A 25,641-nucleotide genomic window follows, 5' to 3' on the forward strand; every position below is an offset into this window, starting at 1 on the left:
CAGGATGATAGGTATGCACTGGAGGCCTTTGAAATATGGGTGTGGAGATGGATGGAAAAGGTCATGTGGACTGAAAGGAAAACAAACAAGAAAGTGCAAGGCATGGTGGGGGAGGAGAGAGGATTATTGGGAGGAAATCAAAATGAGGCAAATAAGATAGATGCAAATGATTTTGATTGACAATAGCATGTCGCAAACAGTGAGAGGGGCCGGAAAAGGATATGCATACTGAACGGAATGAAAAGAGAATAAAAATATGAAGAATTGAAGACTTGTGTTAATTGCTATGCTGTTTATTGCATGGAGAGGCAAAGAAATGTATCATTGCTTGGTTTGTGTCCATCCAAAACATACTATAAACTGTAGTTTATCTAATAAAAAAAAGTACTTGCTAAACACTAGACTGCATGGAAAACTCCAACATGCATTAAAATATATTTCTTCCTAAAAGATTAAAGTAATAATGTATATACATGACATTCACCAAAAACTTTCCAGGGTATGCAAAGCCTACTAAATTTGAAATTATGTCATTTCTACAAATTATTCCCTTCTACTAATTTTCTCCATACATTCCCCTCTTTTGATGCTTCTTCAGCATCTATTACATACATACTTTGTTTCTCAAACACCCCTCTCTTCTGGAACTTATATTATCCCTCTTAAGAAAGTCCTGCGAGTCTCTTAGTCCGCATTCACTCATTATTTTCATCCCTTCCTTCCTAAACTTTCAATCATATATGTTTCTAATCAACTCAATTCACCCCTCACAAAATTATCAAATCAGCATAGCATGCCTCTTGCATATTATTACAGAAGCATCCAATAGACAATCTTTCAGAATCCACTCATTCCAAACCCTAATTCCTTTAAGTTTACCCAAAACACTTCTTAAGAACTCTGTACTCACCACATTTACTGAGACTTATGCTTAAGCTGGCATATCCATGTTTCTTGCTTACAATAAGAGTGTACATTATTCACTGCCATTTTTGCTGCCTTAGACTTTATTTATTATATACTCCACATATTCATCAACAACCTTTCTGCCAGCATTTGAATGCCTAATTTTTTCTTTGTGTATCATCCATCTGCAAACAATATTCTACCACACTACAACAACTCATCCACTTTTTCAATTATTTCCCCATTTACTCTCACTTTTTGAATCCCATTCTTCTTATCAAACAATATTAAATTTATTTTAGATTCATATACCCCTGATTTCATTCCCTTCAATATTCTACTTGAGCTATACAAGGCTATTTTCAGAGCTGTTGGGCTCTGGTTGGGGTCTAGGAGGGAGAAACGAGGAGAAAATGGGACATTGTCTCTTTCTCTCCAACTTGAGGTGATTTACCTCTCCCATCCCTTCGAAGGGCTGCAGGTAACAGCGAGCACAGGTTAAAGTGGTAATTGAGAGTAAAGCACCCGTCAAATTATCTCTACTTTATCAATTTTTATCCTTGGAATAAATTCAATCATAATCATTAATATGGCAGGTTCCTATTTGTAGATATTCATACTTAATGAAAAGAGATATTATATTTTCTAACTATTGTTTTTATCGCTAATGTACAACACATCTGAACACTCAAAATGCATTCTGTAATAGCAATAAAAACAGAAGAAAAATAATTATCTATTTTCATTCATCCAATTACAATTGGTGGTTATTAAAAATTCATTGTCATGGAAAAGAAAAAAAGCATGACGTGCCTGAATGTGGTTCACCGTGAATGTGTGGTAGTTCGTACTCACTTTCATGCAATTTCATCCAACAATTAATAATTTCAGATTTTTCGAAATCAAAAGATACATTACTGTATCTCCACCAATAGGTACTTGTTAATGAGTGGTTTATTTAAAGAAAAAACACAGTGATATAATCTTTAAGCTGCATATTTCCACCTTCTGGTAACAAGATTCATGACACACCAGCAATACACTTACTCACATATTGATGTTGGCCCTAAAAGGTCAACATTAAAGGTCACCACATCATGTCCACTTTATACTCTTAAACATTCAAAATAGAAAGAGAACTTTGTCTAAGAATATTAAAATGAAACCCGTAAATAAAGCCTAAAAGGCTATGAGAAAAGATTCATATTGTTTACAAATGTGTACATTGCAGTTATGGTGAGCAGCATATGAGAATGGAATCTCACAATATTTTTTTTTCAATTATAATCCTCAGTTTTCACTCCTTAACCCTACATATTTTTGTGGCACATCCCTTTTCCAGCTCTTCTGTTCTCTTAGATTATAAATACACAAAAAGTATATTGCATTGATGAAGTATGTCAATGACACCTTGGAAATATATTTACACAGAGAACCAAAAACTCAATCCTCACCTCTGTGTACATTCCACTGAGGGATAAGTTTCTAATGGCAAATTATGGGAAGATGAAGAAAATGAAAATGATATTAGTTAACCAATAATTAGTAATAATTCACATGATTGGCAAGAAATCTCCGAGGACAAATGGTTACAAACAAAAGCGCTAAATGAAAAATAAATGGTTCTGATTTAACTAGCTACACAATTAGAAGAGGTAATAAAATCAATCAGATGGCTGAATGAAGTTTTTCAGCCCTCTGCTAAATTATTACAAAATAATGTAAATAATTCAATATTGCATCAAATTTGAAGTTTTTTTAAATGATGGCAGCTTCAACCATCAGCTGATGCAAATAGTACACCATCCAACAATGTCATTTCTGTAATGTCACGAAATGAGAGAAAGTTGAAATTTTGAAATAGTACATAATGCGAATGGAGAGAGAGAGTCTCTGTTAAAGTGGAATATTACTGCATATGCCAATTAATTATTGTTTCTATAATCATATTCCATTTAACTAGTATCCTTGATTTTTTCTATTCTAATGATGTATTTAATTTCTACATTTCCCATCAAACACACACTTGTAGATGTTGAAGATAATTAATGGATTGGCATTTTGCCAAAACGATCAAAATTAAAATTTTGTGACTTTTCCTTTGTCAGCCATAACAAAAATTCTGTGAAAAGTTGCACACAAATCTATTAAATAAACTCAAGTAATATAATCCAATATATGGGATGAGGTAGTCCAGGGGTAGAGCATTAGACAACTGACCAGAGGGCTCAGGTTCAATTCCTAGGCACGCCTCTCTGGGCACCCTAACCTCCACTCAAGCTGTGTGCTTTTTTGAGTACCAGAAAACTTCTTCCTGGGAAACCATAACTGGCACAAGGAAAGAACGAGCCCCCCTATCATGATGAGCAAATTTCACATGCTGTCAGGCTTAGTACTGGGTGAACTTACCATCACCCACCAAACTGACCTTTGGGTTGATTACCGTGTTCTTGGTTCATAATTCAATATCCATTACACTAGTAGTATTGCCCTGGTTACCAACTTCTACTACTTATGAAGATGTATTCACTTTCTGAGTCATATTTATGCATTCATATATAAGTGCTTTCCTGGTTAATACATGTGATACATTTTTTCATTGCAATCTGCTATATGGCTTGAAAATATGGGGCAATTTCTCTGGTGTCAAATAAATCCTTTTCCAGAAAGTAACTATTTGAGATAATTACAAACCACTGACATTGCTAATTGTATTATTATAAACAATGTTTCAACTTAAGCACTTAGAAGCTACTATTACCTTAAATATTTTAAAGAATGTACACTGTGGGTCCCAAAAATAAGTATTGCTATCCTTATCTTTTTCGACTCAAGAGGCATTATCACCAAAGAATCTGTGCCTCATGGACAGACAGTGAACAATAAGTTTTACATGGAAGTCCTGGAAAGGCTGCGGAAAAAAGTGCAATATGCCAGGAAGATTTTTGCCAACTGGGGGCTGCACCATGACAGCACACCATGCCACACCACCACCTTTACAACCAAGTGCCTAGCCAAGCACAAGTTGGCAGTTCTGCCCCTTATATTATGACAGCGTATGTTTATGCTATCTTATGAGATGTAAAAAAAAGTGAAAATTATCTCCAGACAAGATCCAGTGTACATAATTATCAAATAAGAAACTTAAATATATGTATAATTTTATTCCTGCTTGGCTAAGGTTCAAGACTCTTTGAACGCACAATGGTGATTGTTGCTACCCTTGAAAATCAAGTAAAGAATTTCAGCATTAACTAAAAACTAACAAACCTTGGCAGCTGCAATAATTTGTTGAGCAACTTTTCTGGGCATATGATCAATTGAGTTCACCAGCTGTTGTGGGGTACTGTTGGCTACATCACCAAGTGTTTTGAATCCAGCATTGTACAATTGCCTTGCTCTTCCCTAAAAAATGAAAAGAAAAAAAGGATTACAATATATGTTCACATTGAACAAGGCATTATTGTTGCTATTTGAGGGTACAAAATAATAAGCCCAAAACCATTTGCAGAAAATGTGACCATAATCATAATGAACTTCGGTGAGAAAAATTGCTATAAAAATCATTGCAGATTGAATAAAAAATTTAATTCTTCCCTTAGAACTTAGGACTTTTAATTGACACAGTACTGAACAAATTATCTAATATCACAACATCAAATGGTTATCATCTATTATTATCAAGATTGCTCACATTCATTATCCCATATTTGTCAAATGCCTATTTATTAAGTAAAAATATTAAAAGAATACTCTATAGCGAGGGCTGACCCTACAATTATGCCCCTAACCATCACTACTTCCTGCAAACCTTCCCATACCTCCATTACCATTTCTTCACACATATGTTGAAAAACAAGGTGACGAATGGAAGTCTTGTCATATCCTCAGTCGAACACCGCCAATCCTAACTCTCCATCCACTCCATGGAACTGTGCTAGTATCACTCACTGTTTTGAGTCAGTTGTTTCCAACCGAGTTTTATTTTGTTTGAAGTACTTTCTAAACAAGTCCCAAATAAATTTTAAATACATACAAAGAAGCATGTTTAGTTTCGCCTCACATGTTGTGCTGCTGCAAAACTTATTACATGTTGGGCTACCACAGATGTCACCCCTCTACTGATTCATGCACATACACACATTCTATCTCTCCTAATAAACTTGAAGTCTAGAGCCACTCACGCTTAAGTAGTATGAGAGTGTCATAAAGGCATAGAAATTGGTTACTTTTAAAGCAAATTTTGACAATATCAAAATAATAACAGAAACTAAGAATAGCATTAAAAGTTAAAACGATAATAACCTCATGGGATCTTAAGGAGAGAAGATTTTCAAACAGCATGGCATATATATTTGAGAATCGCGCTTCATAACACAGACACAAGGCAGCTTGAAAGGCATTTTGGACCAGAGATAATGAATTTTTGGGTTGATTCGATGAATTAATATTGATGTGTGTGTAGATGCTAATTTTTTCATCAAACAATACAGTTTTCTTCGTTTTAAGTGTTAAGCTCAAAATACTTTGATATTTCATTTCTGATCCAAGTTTTATTCATAAATTCTAACTTGATGCACCTAATGGGTGGGGAAATACAGCACTTGGAAAAAGAGAGTGGCCTTTGGAATATAAGTAAAAAGGAAAAAACAACTATACCCAACTTGAAGCATGACAGTTTACTGAAGATTACAACTAAAGGAAACAATTACAGCGGAAGGCCTACACAATAAATTATTCAGATACATACATAGCACTCATTCAATTTTTGAATGTAGTGAGAGTAAGTAGACTTGTGGACACCTCTGGAATTTCTTGATCTGCACCAAAGACTTGAAAAATGGCAGATGCGGAGTGTGGTTGTGTGTTTGCTGTGTGGTCCAGGGTTGTTTGAATGAGTGCTTCACATACATAATTTGGGTTTCGAGAAGCATTAGGGATTGATACTCTAGCAGCAAAATAACTAACCCTTTCATGCTGGTGCTACCACCACAGCAACATTTCAACAGACCATGTTTATTAACTACTTTTAGATTGTGAGATGTTATGTCTAGTATTACCAGTCTTATTTTGTTGTTGTACACTTCTGAATTGGGTGACAAGTTGCATCAAATATGGTCAGGATGTGAAATAGGAAAAGTGAACTTCAGTGATTAAATAGTGCAATTTTTTCCGAGATGTTCTTAAAAGCTGTGAAATTTCTTCTTAACAGACCTGAGTTTTCGACAAGAAGACTCTGTTATTGTAATATCGTATGTATTTGTTTATATAACAAAAAAGGTTAATTTTATTATGTCAATGAACATTTTCAAATTACCACTATAAAAGCTTTATTTCCTCATTAAGTTTTATGACACTCCTCCCCAATAGAGTTATTATTTTAAGTAATCTTAAAGGTAAAAACATAGGGCAAATATATACACTGAAGTAGTGATGATATTGTATTTCAAAACTGGTTGAAAATCACTCATTAAAAGTGATTTACAGGATATCAGAAATGAAACTTTATGTTGGTACATTCTTAAACACTATTCCATATGGTAAGGAAGTGCTCTGATTCAGTACCAAGTAGTACAAGTCCACTTTGCTCGAAAGAGCATGTAAGCTTTATTGAGACATGAAATCAACACTTGAGATTTTATGTAGGAAATTAAAGCTTAGTGCTTATTTAGGTACAGCAGAAATGCTTACCATACAAATCTCTATATAACAAGCATTTCTAATACCAAAGTGTAATCATAGTTAATAGGATCATTTCCCTTAACTATTAGTAAAATTTAAAATGATAGAATAAGCTATAAGAAACATTTTTGTTCCAGATTTACACTTCTATCTTACTACCACATTAAGATGTTAAAAGGAAGCTTAATTTGAGCTAAATGCAAGAAGATGCACTCTCAATTTCCAGGTGTTCCAATTTGCCTTTCAAACTTACGAGTTACTAGGCTGAATATTATTTTGACCATTCTCGTTAAGTTACCCACTGTGCAAATTCCACTGTTCCTTCCACTGTTTATACCTTTGTTTGCAGTGGCAAGCCCTACCTTTATATACCTTCTTCCAGTATGAGAGTTCACAATGTAAACAAAAGGATTAATTTATCAATGTAAACCCATGACTTTTGTTCCACATGATTGAGGAAATTTGAGGACAGATATGGAAGCAATACAACATGATATAAAACATCACATATTTGATGGCTAAATGCTAAACAGAGGAAGACAAGGCCAAAGAAGTATGGCCTAGAATTTTTCAGCCAAGCTACTACACTCATTTGTTTCTCTTCTTCAGTTGCAGCTTCCAAAAAGTTTGCACTTAATCCCTCTTCAGTAGTGATGAGTTCTGTTTTCATTTTTCTCACTTACATTTACAGAGCTTCAGTTTATTCTGAGCTTGGAAGGGTTTATTTCAGTTAGGCAGCCTATCTTATCTTATGCATGGACAGCACATCATTCTAAACCATAGGTATGTTGTTTCTACTGTTTTATACGTCTATTACATTTGATGAGAACCATGATTCTTTTACAGAAGCCACGGCTAAATCAATTACTCTTTTTGCACTAGTTATTTTTAGGGATTATGCTAATTAAAAATGTAAATCGATAACAAAAACATTATAATATTTTATAATCCTAATCAATTCTTAGTACATTACTGTGATGCCTGATAAAACTGATGGTCTTTGACACCACATTTGACATTAAAAATCAATCATTTATCTTCTCATAATAGCAAGTAATTTTCTCCTTTAATACATGATCAAAGATGTAAATTAATAATAGATTGTATATTATCACATTGAGTCTAAAAAGTTATTGTAGCTTTTACACGAAAAAAAAATTATTAGGTAATTAAAAACTGCAATTGCTCATCTTTAGACCAATAACCCGACAGAGATTCAGGCGGGAATAGAATACTGGAATTATGTACAGGTTTTTTTTTCCACCTCAACATTAGCTGAACAGCTGTGACAAATCCTTTCTTTTCCTATGTCATCCAGTATCATTTATCAACCTTTCCCTGTAGCCCATACGTTCAATCACTCATTGCAACCCCAAGCTCTGATATTGAGCAACTGGTCAAGCAGGCTGGGGTCAGCAGACATCAGCAACCAAGACAGCCACTGCTCGAATGGTACTTAGAAAGTAGTATTGATAAGGTATTCAGTTTTCCATTTTGTAAGGTATCTTAATTTTTTAAATAACCTAAACAAATGACAGTTCATGTGTCCCAATGTGTATCAATCTGAATGCAATACAAAAATGTACATACATATTAAATAAAATGCTCTAGTAAGAATTCAGAAAAGAAGATTTTGTTCTAATTGAAGCATGCAATTGAATTGATTTAAATTACATCATTTCTCTAATTACGTAGTTATAAAACTTAAATATATGAATACACAAAAACTATCATGGTGTGCTTCACTAAGACCCTATTATCACATTTTTCTCATTCCTTCAAGAAAATTCTCCAGTCTGTCCACTCAGAAGAACTCGAGGTATGTAAAAGGTAAGGTATGTATAGGTATATATAAGGAATAAAAAGAAAGGGATTTAGATATGATTTCAAAACACCATAGCATCCATTCAACCATTTTGGCCTAAGTTCATACCTCCCCTCCTAATAAAAAATACTTCAGAGGCCCCATTATCTACCTAGTGATCACTTCTACTCCCTCAATACAACCGGGGAACAGGATGGTGCAGTGACTAACATACTGACTTTCCACCGAGATGGCCTGGGTTCGAATCCTGGAGATGGCAGATATTTTTCAATGGTATCCTGATCCTCACTCTAAGTGCTTTGTCGAGAGAACTTTAAGTGAGTACGCCATCCATTGGACGGGACATTAAAATGCAAACCCTTGGTGCCATTATTATGAGCAGGCTAATGTCGATGCCGGGTTTCTCACCACCCTTCTCCTCCTTTCCCATCCATCCCCAATGGTGCAAATGACCTTAACTGTCGGTTCCCTCCCCTAAAACCACTACTACCCTCTTCCTCTACCAAGTAGCACAGATTAGTAAAAATTGCTCATGCATGCACACTTTTGCCACATCACTCTGAGTAATGAGGCAATCAAGACCAAAGGGTGCAGCAAGATTGATATGCAGTCTGTCTTGCATGCAATGCATGTGATAAGTGGCAACTACGAGTGCTTCAGTGCCTTCCCCCGCCAATTTCACTCCTTCCTTGGTTTGCAAGGGCCAAATGGCTTGATAAGGTTCAAAACAATCACAAGCATCAGCTTCCCATGTGGGAAAGAATTGCTGCAGTAAGAGGATTTTTAGGTACATCAAATGCCCATATGAATGAAAACTATGGAGCACAAATCATACTCCAGAGAAATGTTTTAAATTAGTGAGCCATCTTGGGTAGCCCTGGTGACCAGCGGGGCAACTATCCAGACATTAAAAAAATAAAGGCATTTCATTAAATTGAGAAAAAATTACTTCCTCCCCCATGATTTCATTGAAAAACCACCACCTGCCACTGCGTAAATAGACAAAATACTGCATTCAATTGCAAGGATGACAGGCCTAAGAACGTTAACTCTAAATAATTTGTGATAGAAAAAGAATTGAATTACTCTTTTAACAGCAGGTAAATCCATCAGTGGTAACAGTTCTGCATGGCAACAATGTGAAAGGCGCTTGGAAAAATTTAGGAGCATATCATTGAAAGCCCAGAATTCATCAAATTCCTGAAAAATACAATAAAAGGTTTAATTGAATAAGTTATATGCAAAGAGCACATACAAAAATAATAAAGCTTATAAATAAAGTACATCAAACTAGAGTATAACATACCTGGCAGAAATGTAAAACATTTGATGAAAAAGAAGCAGCTTTATTCATTAGAGATTGCACTATTCCTCTGTTTATTTCAAACTTTTGGGATACTTCCCATATTGAGAGCTGATTCCAGAGATCTCTAAGTATTAATGTCACATAAAAACGATTCAGAACCCCTTTTGAAATACCCTGGAATAGTAATATGAACATGATTAAAATAAAATTATGATTTTTTGTTGTGCTACAAGCGCATCCACTCAAAATATTTTTGCAGTATAAGCGCATCCACTCAAAATATTGCAGCAGTAGTAGTATTTAGCTGAGGTGACTGACAGCTGAGGCCAGTTGCACCGTTATGGTTGGACAGGAAAGGATGAAGGTTGGAGAGAAACCCGGTATCGCCATTAGCCTACTCTTAACGAAAAGCACGGTCCACAGCTTAATGTCTCATTCGACGGATGGCGTACTCACTCAAAGTGCCCTCCACAAAGCACCTCAAGTAGGGATTGGGACACCCCTGAAATTTCTGCCACCGCCGGGATTTTAGCCCGGGCCCTCTGGGTGGGAAGCCAGAAAGAAACTTATTTCACTATACTACCTTGATCAAAAATTTCCCGGAATAACCACCGTGTGGCGCTCCCATCGTTCCGATTTGAGTTCTGTTTTTTTTGTTAAATTGGTACATCTGTTGTTGATATTCCCTTTAAATCTTAGTGTCATAACTTGACATTTGCAAAAGTTACGTAGCCAAGAGTACATCTATCTCTGTGTGTGTTGGCGATTTTTTACAATTGCAGAAATGGATTTAAATTTGCAACAACGAACTTGTATTAAATTTTGCGTAAAAAACGGATTTAGTGGCGCACGGACGTTGGAAATGTTGGAAAAGTGTTTCGGCAACGATTCTCTAAAAAAACGGTCGTTTACCAGTGGCACGAGCGGTTCAGAAGTGGTCGTGAGTCAATCGAAGATGATGAACGCAGTGGCAGACCATCGACATCGAAAGTCGGTGAAAAAATTGATAAAGTAAAAGAAATGTTGGTCAATAACCGCAAATTAACCATCAGAGAAATAGCGGAGGACTTGAACATTGCCTATGGATCCGCCCAAGACATTGTGGTTAATGATTTGGGTTTCCGTCGTGTAGCAGCAAAGTTGGTGCCAAAAGACCTCAATTTCATGCAAAAAAGAGACCGTGTTGACGTCGCAAAAGACATGATTTGCGAGGCTGAATCCGATCCCACATTCATCAAAAGGATCATTACTGGAGACGAGACGTGGGTTTATGAGTACGACACGCAATCCAGACATCAGGCAAGTGAATGGCGTTCACCAAATGAGCCGAGACCAAAAAAACCACGTCGTTTTCAGTCAAAAAAGAAGGCAATGCTGACGGTTTTCATGGATTACAACGGTGTAGTGCATCATGAATTTTTGCCAGAAGGCCAGACAGTAAACAAAGAGTATTATTTGGGCGTTATGAGACGTTTGCGTGAAGCAATTCGCCGAAAGAGACCAGAAATGTGGGCAGAAAACTCGTGGATTTTGCACCATGATAACGCACCGTCGCACAGTGCTATCATTATTCGTAATTTTTTGACGACAAATGCAACAAATACCATCCAACAGCCACCGAATTCACCTGATTTGGCTCCCTGTGACTTCTTTCTGTTCAATCGAGTTAAAAAACCATTACGGGGAACGCGTTTTAGCAGCCGAGAGGAAGTAATGGAAAAATCGCAGGAAGCACTGATGGACATACCGAAAACCGAATATAAAAAATGTTTCGAGGATTGGATCAAGCGCTGGCATAAGTGTGTTGCAGTCGATGGGGATTACTTTGAAGGGGACAATATAGATTTAGATGAATAAACTTGTATTTTTAATTTTCTGAATAAATTCCGGGAAACTTTTGATCAAGGTAGTATGAGTCATTTCTATCAACATACAGGTCTGGTTTCACCCATGACTACACTTGACTGCTGACTATTTCTTTGATTACTGATTTTGCAAAGTCAACAAAATTGAGAAATAAAAATCAAAGGGGCAAATGCAAGTCATGATCATCAATCACTGACTACCAGCCATGAAACTACTGACAGATTGGTAACCAAGAAAATAGTGTCAAAGCACATTAGGAGCTATACCACTAATAGTTACTAATAACATCGATTTTTAGCTGTACTTTGATACATGCTTTTTGCCATACTCAATCTAAAGAATAATGTTTTCATGATGCTACATTATACAACTTAACAGCAGCTTATGTACACAAACTTTTTTCTATTTACAATTTTTTTCTGATATTAAAGGAAAAAAAATGCCAAACTTAACATAAACCAATAATGGCATTGGCTTCGTCATTGATATTATATTAGCAAATAAACATTAGCACATAATTATGCACTCTTGGAATAAAGGCAGTGCTAAAATAAAGTGTCTTTAGTCATGCAGCACCCATATTCCAACCCCTTAGATGTACTTATTTCTGGAATTCTAAAAGATGCACTGATAATACTAATCAAATTTCTAGGAAAAACTGATATTGCCAAAGGTAATTAAAATAAATGTAACACATCAGCCCAGATCAATTTCAACTTTCTGCTCAGTGTTAACGCATGGTATAACCCCATGCCAATTATATTATGACTGGTTCATCTGGAAGTGGTCCGTAAAACCATGACATACTGACAATCACCTTTCAATGTGCTACACCGTCTTATACATAATTCTTTGCACATATATTGCATAAATTATTGGATCACAACAGCCATAAGATGACTTGTTAAATATGTATGTGTGTATATATAAGGCTTCAGTGCACGGAATGACATAAAGGATGGTTATTACACTTATAACTTTATGCTATGAAATGTAAAAAAATGAAATTATTTGTGTGGTTGAATTTATTTGAGTGAATATCAGTTTTCATCGAGATTTTGTTTCAGTGAATTTATCAAAAGTATTAATATTTTTTTAGTTTAGCATAATGGCTAGTATCAAATAGTATCAAGCAGTACAAAGAAAGACATTGAATTACAATATATTAACCATTTTCCCCTCAAACATTCTTCATAATACAGAAGTATCTATTGATAGAAATGTTCAGTTTAATTGCTAAAAGGATCACAACAGTTAAACAGACATAAAATGTGTCCATCTACTTTCTACCATTTTTAATAGATAAAAATGTGATTTTCATCATGATTTTTTACTTAGCAAGCAATTATCAGCAATTATATCTATGAATTGAATTTAAAGACTTAAGGTTTAATTCAGCATGGAAGATAAAACGTATGCCATTAAAATTTAAAACTTAACACTTTGCTATTCAACTCATAATACATCAATGTCACCATGCCAGAGGTAATGAATGAAAAAACTAATTTTAAATATGTTAAATTTGGGATAATAATATTCACCTTCAAACTCTTGCCAGTCATCATCCCCATTACGCAAGCCTCATTAACCCCTAAAACATAAGCAGTTTGAAGGTCTTCTGGGGTAAGCTGCATATACTAGAAAAATGAATGGAGTTAAATGATAAGAAAATGGTTTGATATAATAAGCTGAAATAAAATAACACAAATGAAATTCATTTTCAAAATCAAAAGCCTAGCACAAAACATGCATGTCAAACAGACCAAAAAAACCAGGATACACACAAAGAAAATTCTATGAGGTATATGAGACAGTATTCCAAATTCAGTAGCGGTGCATGGTTTAGTTTGTTTATGACCTTTAAGTAAAAATTCCAAACATTCTTTTTTTCTTTCGTGAACTTAATTTTACTAAGAGAAAAGATTCTTTCAAAATTGTACATTTTACACCAAGATGATATTTTTTTCAATTTCCACTGCATTAATATAGCAATCCCTAGAAAAAATACTACCTAAAAACTAAGGGAAATGGTCATTTTTTCTCATCATTTAAGGCTAAACTTCATCAGTTTGAGTGCTAACATGAATGCTATGTAGTGGATGAATTCATGCCCCCCTCTGTTGATAAATAATTTTATTCTTATGCACCCCGTTACTGCTTCTATTTACTGTTATTTCTTAATGACTGGGCATTGACTTGCCAACCCCAGTGGCAGCGGGGTAATCTTCTCGCCTACCTAGGTGGGTTTACCTCCACCGAAGACTTGGGTGATGTTAATGCCTTCAACATAATGTACAAGGACTATCATCGAAGGGATGACTATCAAGTCTCAAACTCACCCCAAAAAAGATGCGAACTAAATACAATTTTATTCAAACTCTATTGTGTTAGTCTGCAATATTTGCAATCAATGTGATGTGTTCCAGACATGTATCAAACACATCTTTTAGGAACCAATAAACATCATCATTATAAATCATCCAATTCAACTTTCAACATGATGATTCCAAGATTTCTCCATGTATATGGAATTGTCCAAGTTTACTACTGTATTTTAGCATGAACTAAATTATTTATAAAACTACAATTTGTACTTTTACATGTGAACAGATGTCATGCTAAGGAACCAAAAATAAATTAGTTAGTATACACAGCTTACTTACGACACAAGCAGAAATATGCACAAGTTCACTGACATTTTTCAAATGGCAATATCCTTAACTGAATATTTTTTTAGATTATCCACATTAGGTAAGGTAAAAATGAACAAATTAAACTAATCAAATATTAAATAAAAATTACAGAAAACAATGAGGAGACACTTATTTTCATGTAAAGCATGAACCACTGCTTCAATTTTTTCAATCCTGAAGCAGGCTCTCTCTATGAAGGGTCAAGTATATAAAATGCTGTAGAAAAAATCAGAGATACCCACACTTGAATTAATATCACCTCTCAAATGACTCCAAAAATGGCAGATGGGGATTTTTCCAGAATATCCACCAAATTCACCGAATTTTTTAGAAAAACGCACTTCCTAGAGTTTTCCAAATTTTCAATAACTGCCTAAACCACGTGTATAGGGGCTCATTTGCACCAAACATATGTTCAAATGTTACACATATGCAAAACACTGTCAAAACAAATTGCCTATTTTCTTGAAGGCAAAAAATGCTATGGATAGATATATTAGTTGTAACAAGGGGAAGGTCAAGGATGACCCAAATGTTAACAACAAACCTCGACCCATTGAAATTTATTGACCTAATTAATTCATATGGCAATCATAGATTCCATTAAGGAGAATCTTAAATATACAGATGTGAAAATGTAGCTGGTCATAGTCAAGCGATCACACAACAGCTCTTCAACATGAGAAAAATGTCATGAGCAAATAAGCAGTTTAATCAATGAAAGAAATCTAAAAACATGAATTGATTCAGTCAATGATAATGATGTCATATTTTGTACGTACAACATTGTAGTAAATATTTGGTATCATTTTGATTGATGAGGCTATGTCATAGGGGGTGACAAGATACAGGAGATGCAGAACACTGAGCAGAACCAATCCACACTGAGCTTGTCTCAGGTCTTTGTAAAGCTGATCAGCAAGAGTTATATCAATGCATCCTGGAGAAAATAAGAAAGTGTTTGCATAAATTTAAAAATGTACATAAATAGCCACCAAAATTACTCGAAAATTTTTCAAAGTTTAGCTCTTCAAGATTTAGGATCAGATATAACACAACCAAATTATGACAAGCATGTAGACCACCAACTCCATTACTACAGTGACAGTTTTCCAGGCTGTATCACTTTTCTACTTTGTTGGCAGACAAAATCAAGAATAAATGAAAAATCTTTCCAATCAGTTATAATAATAGGAATTGACTCTAGTATGAATAAAAAATGTTATGAATCTTTTTTTAGTATTAGAGGACCATGAGAATCTTTGTTATCATTGAATTTCACATAAAATCATTCAAATGAGTGTAATTAATCTACATAAAGATGTTTCAGTGTAAATCAGATGGGCATACAAATTTTTTGAGCAATCTAAATTCTAAGGTTATGAATAATTCATAATTAGGGAAAGGTTGACATAGGATAAATTGAGCTTCTAATGGCCTTTTTAAGACCACCAATATAAATAATATCTCCTTCAGTTGTAAGGGGCCGAAGAAAATATTATTTAACCCTTTTAGAGCTAACGGGCCGAACTATTGACCCATGAGGTATGTTTTTTGCTTGCACCATTACCTTTCTGTGCATCGCACACCTTTTGCAGAAAATGCTTGAGTATTGGTCATGCTTTCTTATTATTGCTGACAAATTTTCATGATGAAAATGAAATATACATTCACATTTTGGTTAGATGAGCATAAGGATTTTCCCCATGACAGGATATCTTCTTCTTCTGCGCATCAGATGCCAATCAACGTAACATTATATATAAACTCACATTTTATCACACATTTCTATATTACTTAGAAGCTTGCCTTAGTATTACTATAAGGTTGTCTCATCCTCCATCGTGGTCATCAGTTGAACTTTCCACACATGAATATGATATATTTTTGTTTTACCCTTAAACGGACAGTCACTAACGTCTGTCACTTTTCTGTATATGATGTTATGGTGCCTTGCTTGCAAGTGCTTCATCTCTATAAAACCATCATTGTCGTTTGCGTCACTAAAAGACAATTTAGAATCATCCACCAATGCACCCTCAGCCTTCAAGGAAGAATCAGAACTACAAAGCACGGATAACGTATCCATTTGAGGTTTATGACGATCACTAGGCATCTTGTTTTTAAAACTTGGGAATATCGCCGGGAACATTCTTCACTGCATCAACCAAACTATCTTTTTTCACCAATGGAGCTGAGTGGGATAATTGCATCCGCCGTGGTTCCGAGACCAAGTAGGTCTCGTGATCACCCTTAAGCCAGCCAAATCACTCTTCAGTATTTGAATATCGGCCACCATTTTGGATGACGAGACCTTGGATATCCAACAGCTTAAACACTTCCAAAAAATGACTGTTGTCGTTTAGTGCTCGCAAACATACATCAGAGAGACTCGTGCACTTGAAATGAAAAATGCATGAACAAATATCACAGGAAACCATTTGGTCCAGTCGTTTGACAACCTTTACACAGGAGCTACACAGACTTTCTCATCATGACGTGCCATCTTAACAATTAGAAAGTATACAATCTATTAAGCATATTTTGCTAGCTTGAAGATGGTATGTTATGTAGTATTTGTTTGGTAGCCATCAATATTGAACGTTTTCAGTGAGTTTGTGAAAATGGAGAAAATTGGTCATTGTTATGTGGTACAATACTATTATTTGAAAAGCCTCAGCTCAACCAATATAAAAGCTGAACTGGATTCTACTCGGGCTAGTCTGCTCCTTCATTTACAACAGTAAAATATTGGGTAGCAGAGTTTAAATGAGGCCATACGGGCTGCCTAGATCACAGCAACAAAACAGAATTTTTCTTGCAGTTTCATAGCCCTGGCTGAAACATGGGTCCATTACTTCGCCTCCGAGACAAAAGAACAATCAAAACAATGGTTTCTAAAGGGAGTACTGCTTCCAAAGAAGGCAAAGACCATTTCATCTGCAGGCATCGGCTTTTTGGGATGTGCGTGAGATAATTTTCATTAACCCTCTTGAAAAATGAAAAACTATCGACGGCAAGTATTATGCAAACTTATTGCAACATTTGAGTGAAGAAATCAAGCAAAAGCGGCCACATTTGGCTAAGAAGAAAGTGTTGTTTCATCAAGATAATGCACGAGCTCACAAATCCATTATTGCAATGACCAAAATTCATGAGTGAAAGTTAGAATTTCTGCCTTATGCACCCTATTCAACAGATTTATCCCCCTCGGATTATTTTGTTCCCAAACTTGAAAAAATGGCTCAGTGGTCTAAGATATTTTTACTGTGAAGTGATGTCACCTGCTAATGGCTATTTCGAGGAGCAAGACAATTCTTATTATAAAAAGGGTAGCGAACTTATTGAACATCACTGGGAAAAGAGTATAAAGCTGAAAGGAGATTGTTGAAAAACAAGTACAATTTTTTCCAAAATGTTAGCGTTTTCTTTGTTGGGTGGGGTACGCCTGGGATTATCTTTGTACATTACATGACCATGGTTTCGATGCGGTGAATCATCATCAGGTGGATTTATGTTGTCACAAAGAAATAAATACAAACATAAAACAAGCGATAAAAACAAAAATTATCAAAGATAATCTTTGTTTTTTGACTATGTAAGTCCAGCGGAATCAATAGTTATGTCATCATTGTAACTGCTAGTCTTTCCTGATCAACGCCAAAAGGGCTGCTACGGAGAATCTTATATCGGAGCGAAGATAAAATGTTTCATTTCCATTGAGATGATTTATCATATGTCATCATAAAAGTATTTAGGACAAGGGGGGGGGGGGGGTAAATAGTGCTACAGAGAACCAAAGAACCAAGTCTCCCAAGTGTAAAACTTGGATAAGTAGTGAAATATGTTTCATGGCTCAACATCTTAAACAGCTGGTTAATTTCTAGTAAAACTAATTGTGAACTTAAAGACTGAATATGCAAAAAGGAAAAAGCATTAGCATCAAATGCTACAGTCAACTAAACGTTATTAAAATGACCATAGGATCATTAACTCTGATAATAAATCTAGAGAAATATGGAAAATTATTAATACCTCCAGAAAAAACTCAGAAAGCAGTCAAATTTAGACTAATAATTCATCAGGAATTATTATATCAGACTTTTCCAAACTTGCCCGTAACTTCGCTGATCACTTTCAACCTTCTTCTATTGCCAAGCAGAGCAACTCTCCTAATTTAGAAGCCATTGCTGCTACCCACTCAAAGTCCCTATTTCTCTATCCCCTCACAAAGTCTGAACTAAAAAATATAGGGAAGAATCTAGGTACAAAGCAAAGCTCTGGTTTTGATGGAATTCCCAGTTACATTATTAAGCAATCTATCAACTTCATTTTCTCTTGAATGAATCTTTCCGATTAGGAGTGTCTCCATCTCCTCTGAAGGCATCAAAAGTAATTCCACTTTATAAAAACAAGGGCAATAGACATGTCATTAACTCCTACAGTCCAATTTCTCTGCTGAACCAATTCAGCAAAATATTTGAGAAGGCATCCTAGGTTAGGTTAATTTCTTACCTAGAGGTTTCCAATATCCTTTCAACATCTCAACATGGTTTTAGGGAGCATAAATCTACAACTTCTGCTAACTATCAGTTAATAACCCAGACTTTAAACGCTCTAGATAAAAAAATGGAAGTTACTGCAATGTTTTTCGATTTCCCGAAAGCTTTCGATTGTGCTGACCACTTCTCAAGAAACTCCGAAGGATAGGTATTCGTGACATACCTAATGCTTGGATTAAATCCTACCTATTTGATAAAATATAACACATGGTTGTTTCTAAAAATGGTACATCTTTTGTTTCCCCAAGTAAGGTCCTTAATCAAGGTATTCCTCAAGGCTCTGTTCTTGGGCCTGTCTTGTTTCTTTCTTATATAAATGACCTTGTTGATAGTTTTCAACATATAAACAGTGCTACCCCCTTGTTATATGCTGATAACACCAACATTATTCTTGTTTCGCCTACTTTTGATGAATTGATAATTAAGTGGAAACAGGTTAAGTCAGACCTTACTCTGTAGGTGTCATAATAATTTCCTAGATTTGAATGTAGAAAAGTCTCAACTAATATATTTTGCAAATAAAAATAAAGCAAGCAAAGTACTTTCTATTGAAGTTGACAGGAAGGTGATCTTACAGGTACAAAATACCAAATTTTTGTGTTTCCACATCAATTCTCAAATCTCTTGGAATGAACACATAAGTACTAAACCAGTAAGTGAAGCTCGGCCTGCTTTTTAATAAGGTCCATTAAATCCACAGTTTCAGTGGCTGTTCTCTGTGCACTACACAATGGTGAACTTTATTCTCACATAGCCTATAGCATCCTTTACTGGGGTTCATCATCTATGGCCTTGGCTATTTTCAGGGTCCAAAAAAGAGCCATTTGGCTAATGAGTGGTTGCCAGGAGCTGGCCCAAATTTTATGGGCCTTAAACTTTATAATAAACTCCCAGCTGAGATTAAGGCCCATAAAAGTGTGGCTGAATTTTAAGTCAATCTACTTTGGTTCTTAAAATTAAAAAAGTTTTATTCAATTGCTGAATTTCTTGCTTATGCCTCATATGTGTCTTGTATACACGAAGGTATTTTGCCACTTTCCCCTGACATGTCTTATATCAATTGTAACAGTTGTAACTACTTGATCACTGGACAAATAAAATTTATTATTATTTTTAATAGTGATATTTTTCAAACAATTACCGCCATCTCTACGTCAGGCCAGGTACTTATGGGACCTCTCATGTATTAAATTTTTATGTTGAAGTGCAAAGTTTCTTTTCCTACCCTCGCAGAATATCTTCCTCCTAGAATTGCCTATTTGAAGATTTGGAGAGTAGAGGTAGCACCTTATTCCTGGGAAGTTCTTTGAGGAGCTTCTTGAAGTCACCAATGAAGTTCTTTGCTGCTGTTGAATTTGAGCTTGCTGCCTCCCCATGCCTCACAACGCTGACTATGCCGGTTCTTCCCTTGAACTTTTCAAACCAGGCATGGTACCCATTATATACTTCTTTGCTGTAGATGATCCTGGCATCATCTTATTGAGGTCAGTGAAAATCACTTCCGTATTCTCACAAATGATATTCTTGTTCGAAACGTAACATTGCGATTGCTTTTTGTTTATCCACATGAGAAGCAACCTTTGAACATTATTGATAATTAGTTTCCATTGTATAGATATTCTCGTCACTCTCTTTGAAGCATTTATCTCCCTAATTTTGTCCTTGTTCTTGAAGAAAATACAAATTGTTGATGCCAATCTATTCCATGTACATGCTAGATAAGCCATCAACACCTTGTTCCCACTTTTCAATGATTTTACTTTTCATTTCCACTGATATTTTTATTCTCTTATGGTCTTCTTGTGGATTTTTCTTCAGGGACAGCTTTAAAACTATGCACAAAATATTATTAAACTGCTCAAAAACATGATATGTAATATGCCTGAGCACAAGGTTGGGAAATATGAGATCACTAGCGACACTAATGTGCACCAGGAATGAGTGTTGAACACAAACTTAAGTAGCATCCGAGCAATCATTCCAGGAATTCCCCTCTCCTCATCACTCATTATGCAAAAAGTCATTCATTAAGCACATCATTTTTGGACAAAATATTTTTCCTTATTATGCAAATTACTTGCTATGCGAGGTGCTCATTAAGAGAAGTTCCACTGTAGTCTGTGTTCATCCTAAGACTAACATTAAAAATTGATTACCAATAATAAATAAAAATATTAACTTTACATGCCCAAAATCAGCATACACGAAGTGCTAAAAAATTGATGCTAAGTAATTCAATTGTCAGAATACTCCAAGTTGATGGGCTTGAGGCTGATTTCAAAAGACATACACTGATTGTGTATCTGCAACCCACTGCTCTTCTCACGCCCAGTGAAATTGGATAGGTACTTTCCAAGAGTATTTACACCTTTTGCTCTCAGACCCTTTGTGAAGCCATGAAGCACAAAGAATGAGCATGACAGTATATTTTGTTTCAAAATTGACCATATTTCATGGTCATTGTTCCTGTGCTTCTTCATAGTGAATGATTTTTACTGAACTTTTACAACTTCAAAATAACATGCTAAAAAATGGCTTTCCCAGGTAAAATGTATCCATACACATTTTACAAGATCAAAGCCAACTCTAAACACTTATGGTACTCGTGGACTGTGGCGCGTCGCTCACAAATACGAATGCCTGTGACATTGTATGTACGGTATTTCGTCACAACATCTTGTTCCTTTAAAAGCCCCAAAATTTCTGAGTTTAAGAGGACGCCTCGGTAGCTTAAGTGGCTGAAGCACTCAACCGGATATTGAGGGATCTGGGTTCGAATCCCAGTCAAGGCGAATGATTTTTACACTCTGAAATTGTTGCACTGAAATGCACATTAGCGGATGACTCCGTTAAAAGTTACTGTTGCGGCATCTCCCGCAGTTTCTTTGGAATTAGACTCTTCATTCTCGGGATGTCACCACGTAGGTTGTTTTTTTGACAACAGTTTCGCCCGTGTTTCAACAAGCGTCTTCAGGTCGAATTTAATTTAATGTCTATTGATTGTAATGAATATACTGTTTGTGTACAGGCTTCCAATCTCTTCTATATTTCACTTTAATGACCCAATGGAATCAGATTATCCATAACTAAAAACATTTACTCCTCCCCAAGCACTCGTTGATTCACTTTAATCTCACTTTGTTTCACCGAATTTCAACTGTATGCTAATGTATGCACGGAGGCCGATGAACTCAATTTGGCTCTTCACTATTAGGGAACTATAAAATTCAACCTATTGATATGTAAAAGGCTGCTGACCCATAAGAGAAAAACAAAATACTATTTTAAAGATACTCTTAGAAACAGACAGTAACAAATACACCAAATACAACAATATAACATCAGCTAAAGATCCCATTTCTTGGTGGATGTCTTCAAAGTAAGTGATACTTTTTTTAAGCCATGAAACCAAGGCACTAGTTCATTTGTAATCATGAACGTATTTGAACAATCTGAGTAATCCATTCACAAATGATTTTTCAAGGGAATTCATTTAAGTTAAGCATTATTTTTTAATGAGGATTTGAATATTTATTGCTGTAATTCAAAGTCCATATTTGGATACATACTATTATGATATTTCCATTAAAAGAGCATGTCCACGAGGATTTTCCGTAGACACAAATACCAGATATGACCTCTGTTTACAGTCATTCTTGCCTTTTTATAAAAATATTCATACTTGCCTTTTATTGCAGCTTTTCCCAGCTTGCTCACAGTCAATTGTGTATCCTTCCCAATTATGATGGTTTTAGATTTTGGATCTGATGGTGAGTTTTTATGTACAGGAGATAACATTTTTATCTTCAAGAGCCTTGCAATTGCCTTGTCAACTACTGTATTTGCCTCTGGGCCCAATCTTTTAGCCTGGACATTGAGCAAAGAGTGGCTGAACAGATTCTGCAAACTACTTCTAGTGCCAGCTAAACCTAATCCAATGGAACTGAGCACAAGATTTTCAGCAGCTTTGCCATCCACTTCCCTTAGACCACTATTGGCTTCGTCCATATTTGACTTCAATAAGTTTTTCACCTAAGAGAAGGAAATAATTATCTGCATTACTCATTTCGCCAGAATAATTATTAACAAAATCAAACATGAGCAAGCAACTTACAAGCCATATTATTTCAACTTTTTTCTACTCATTCTCAACAAGATGTTGATTCCTTCTTTTGTTAAAACACGTTTTTGGCATTTGATTATAATTGTATGTATGTTAGGAACCCAAAATCTTTCACTTCAATGCAGTTTGCTTGTGTATAGAGTTGAAAGGAATTTATGTTGAAAAACAAATACATTTTTTTCCAAAATTTTTGTGTTTTCTTTGTTGGGTCAGGTAAGTCTGGGACCACCCTCATACATATGAGAAAAACTAGTGGGGTTTTAATTCTTGAATGGTAAATATTATATACCTTATCCTTCTCACTGGACTGGCATATGAGGATACTTTCTCCTTGGCTATCAAATCCAGCCCGTCCAGCACGGCCAACCATTTGCTTGTAGCGACTCAAGTTGATTAATTGGTTTCCAATATATGGAGACCTTAGAATTACCTAAAAAATAAATATGACAGCATATTAAAATCATACATAAAGAATAGTACTAAGGCATTATGTTGGGTTTCACCGCATTTTCTGTTATTGTTGACAACAGTTTCTACAGCATTCCAGTTAGAGTTATCAGGCCTAGGAGTCAATGCGCCAAATATGGCTGTCCTAAATACAGGCAGGTTAATGGGAATACTACCCTCTGGTTGGTTTTTAAAATCTAATTTACATGGGTTGCAGAGCTGTTGTTGTTCTTCTTATTTAAATTTTAAGAATGATTAGCAATTTTGATGACTAGTGATCCTGTGTTAACATAATGCAATGCTTTTTTTTGATGGGAAGCAACCATGGCCTAAATCCATTCAAATTGATTCCTGCAGCAGATGCAACCAAGGAAGTGCCTTCAATCACATAATTTCAATATTCATGACAGTGATCCATTCCTTGATCTTTTTCAGTACTCCTATTGACTATCTTACCTCAAGATCACTACCAAAAAGGAGAAGGAAGCATTGCTGCCCTAATTTACATGTAGATTACTCAAGGAAACGTAAAATTAGACATTCATTCCATAGTAATGTGAGCCACTAAATCTAGCTCTAAATTTTCTATATTCTCTCAATTATCCATTCTAATTGATGCATGACAAGAAACAGATAATCAAAAAACACAGAAAACTGAACTATGCAGAAAATATGGCCACAATATAAACTGATATAAATAGAGACTGTACCTTATCCTGTCCTTGTGATTAATTTTGCATTTTTAAGTAATGGGAGATCAATTTTATCCATTTTCAGCCATTTTTACATAGGACAAACAATTACAGTTTAACAAAACACTGAACTATCATCAAATGAATAGGATAAAATATTTTCCTAAGAAAGCTAAACCAATCATGTAGCCAGGAAAAAAACATAACTGGCAAAGGATGAATATTGACAAAAATCACTAACATCATATGATACTGATTAAAATAATGCAAGGTAGATAGTTAATGTTTTATTTGTTTCTCCATAAAACTTCGTATTTGCTCTTGCCTTTCAGGATCCATCAATCAATCAATGAACAAAATGTAATTGATTTGATCAGTGCCACCTGTTCTCCAAAATACACTTACGTGCATTCATAACATATATCAGCCACAGTTATGAACCCAAAGTTTGGTTTGCTAGGTGAGAGTAGAGCTCACCCAGTACAATGACGCACAAAATTCACACATCGGGATAGGGGGGAGCCGGTTCCTTTCCTTGGGCCGCCTACGTTTACCCACTTTCAATAATTTAATATAATCCAATCTACTAATCCTAATCTTTCACTAATTCAAAATTCATGAGAGTGAATAGAGGGGTTACATTTTTCTCTTTCTATGGTAAATACCCTCCAGTCCACTATTTATTCCAAAATGAATAGTGAAGAATAACATTGCAATCAACACACCCAACTTCACATGATGCAGACCCTCCAAATATCCAGCTTAAATATTTACTCACCCGTTTGGCAGGAAGATTGACACCAGCTGCCAAAGTTGAAGTGCAACAAATGCAACACAGTGTCCCTTGTCTATAAGCCTCTTCAATCAATCGCCGTTCGTCTCCAGTGAGTCCCGAGTGATGGTATGCCATTCCAAATGGAAGAACCTTCTTGAGAATTGGACAAATAGAGCCATTCCCTTCAGTCACTAATGCTTTATATAGGCTTCGCTTTTCCTCAACTTTATGATCCAATGTTCCACTGCAGGTGCCATGCAAGAGATAAGTAGCAATATCCAAATATTTCAACCCACTAAAACATAATTTCTAAAAAATACAGCAGCCTATTACTTGGGTTACGTATCATTAGTGCATTCACATATAGTGGCATATCACTTGTGCACAAATACACTCTTCCCCCAAAATCCATGGGCATAATTGTTTATATTTTTACTATAGTTATTCTACTAGATAGGACAGTCCCTGAAAACCATTGCACATTACCCTGGTCTTCTCAACCACTTTATAACTTGAAAAAATAAAAAACAATCAACAACACTTAAGATAAACGTCTAAGGTCACCAATCATATTTCCTGTATTAAGCTTTTAGACCAGAAAATTATTTTATTTATTTACGTTTTAACACGAAAAAATTTTTCTTCAACTAAAACTGGTCTTTTTCCAACTCTCCATTCTTCTTATATTTTACCCAATCATGACAGCCAAAATTCTAATACCTTTCTTCCCTTTTCCTTGCTTACCAAACATTTAGCAACTATCA

At 35.4% G+C, this 25,641-nt stretch overlaps 1 protein-coding gene across 1 annotated transcript in view; it reads right to left on the reverse strand.

Annotated features, from left to right (window-relative positions):
- mus301 (mutagen-sensitive 301) overlaps positions 1-25,641 on the reverse strand; it is a 32,318-nt gene that overhangs the window by 2,196 nt on the left and 4,481 nt on the right. The window contains exons 6-13 of the mRNA XM_071596578.1: positions 24,881-25,121; positions 23,253-23,393; positions 22,527-22,872; positions 15,061-15,218; positions 13,127-13,222; positions 9,720-9,893; positions 9,500-9,613; positions 4,177-4,311 (exon numbers count right to left, since the gene is read on the reverse strand). Coding sequence (XP_071452679.1) covers positions 4,177-4,311; positions 9,500-9,613; positions 9,720-9,893; positions 13,127-13,222; positions 15,061-15,218; positions 22,527-22,872; positions 23,253-23,393; positions 24,881-25,121 — 1,405 coding nt within the window. The remainder of the gene's footprint in view (positions 1-4,176; positions 4,312-9,499; positions 9,614-9,719; positions 9,894-13,126; positions 13,223-15,060; positions 15,219-22,526; positions 22,873-23,252; positions 23,394-24,880; positions 25,122-25,641) is intronic.

The sequence above is a fragment of the Hetaerina americana genome, unplaced genomic scaffold (genome assembly GCF_022747635.1).
Source record: "Hetaerina americana unplaced genomic scaffold, ioHetAmer1.1.p SCAF_8, whole genome shotgun sequence".
NCBI lineage: Eukaryota > Metazoa > Arthropoda > Insecta > Odonata > Calopterygidae > Hetaerina > Hetaerina americana.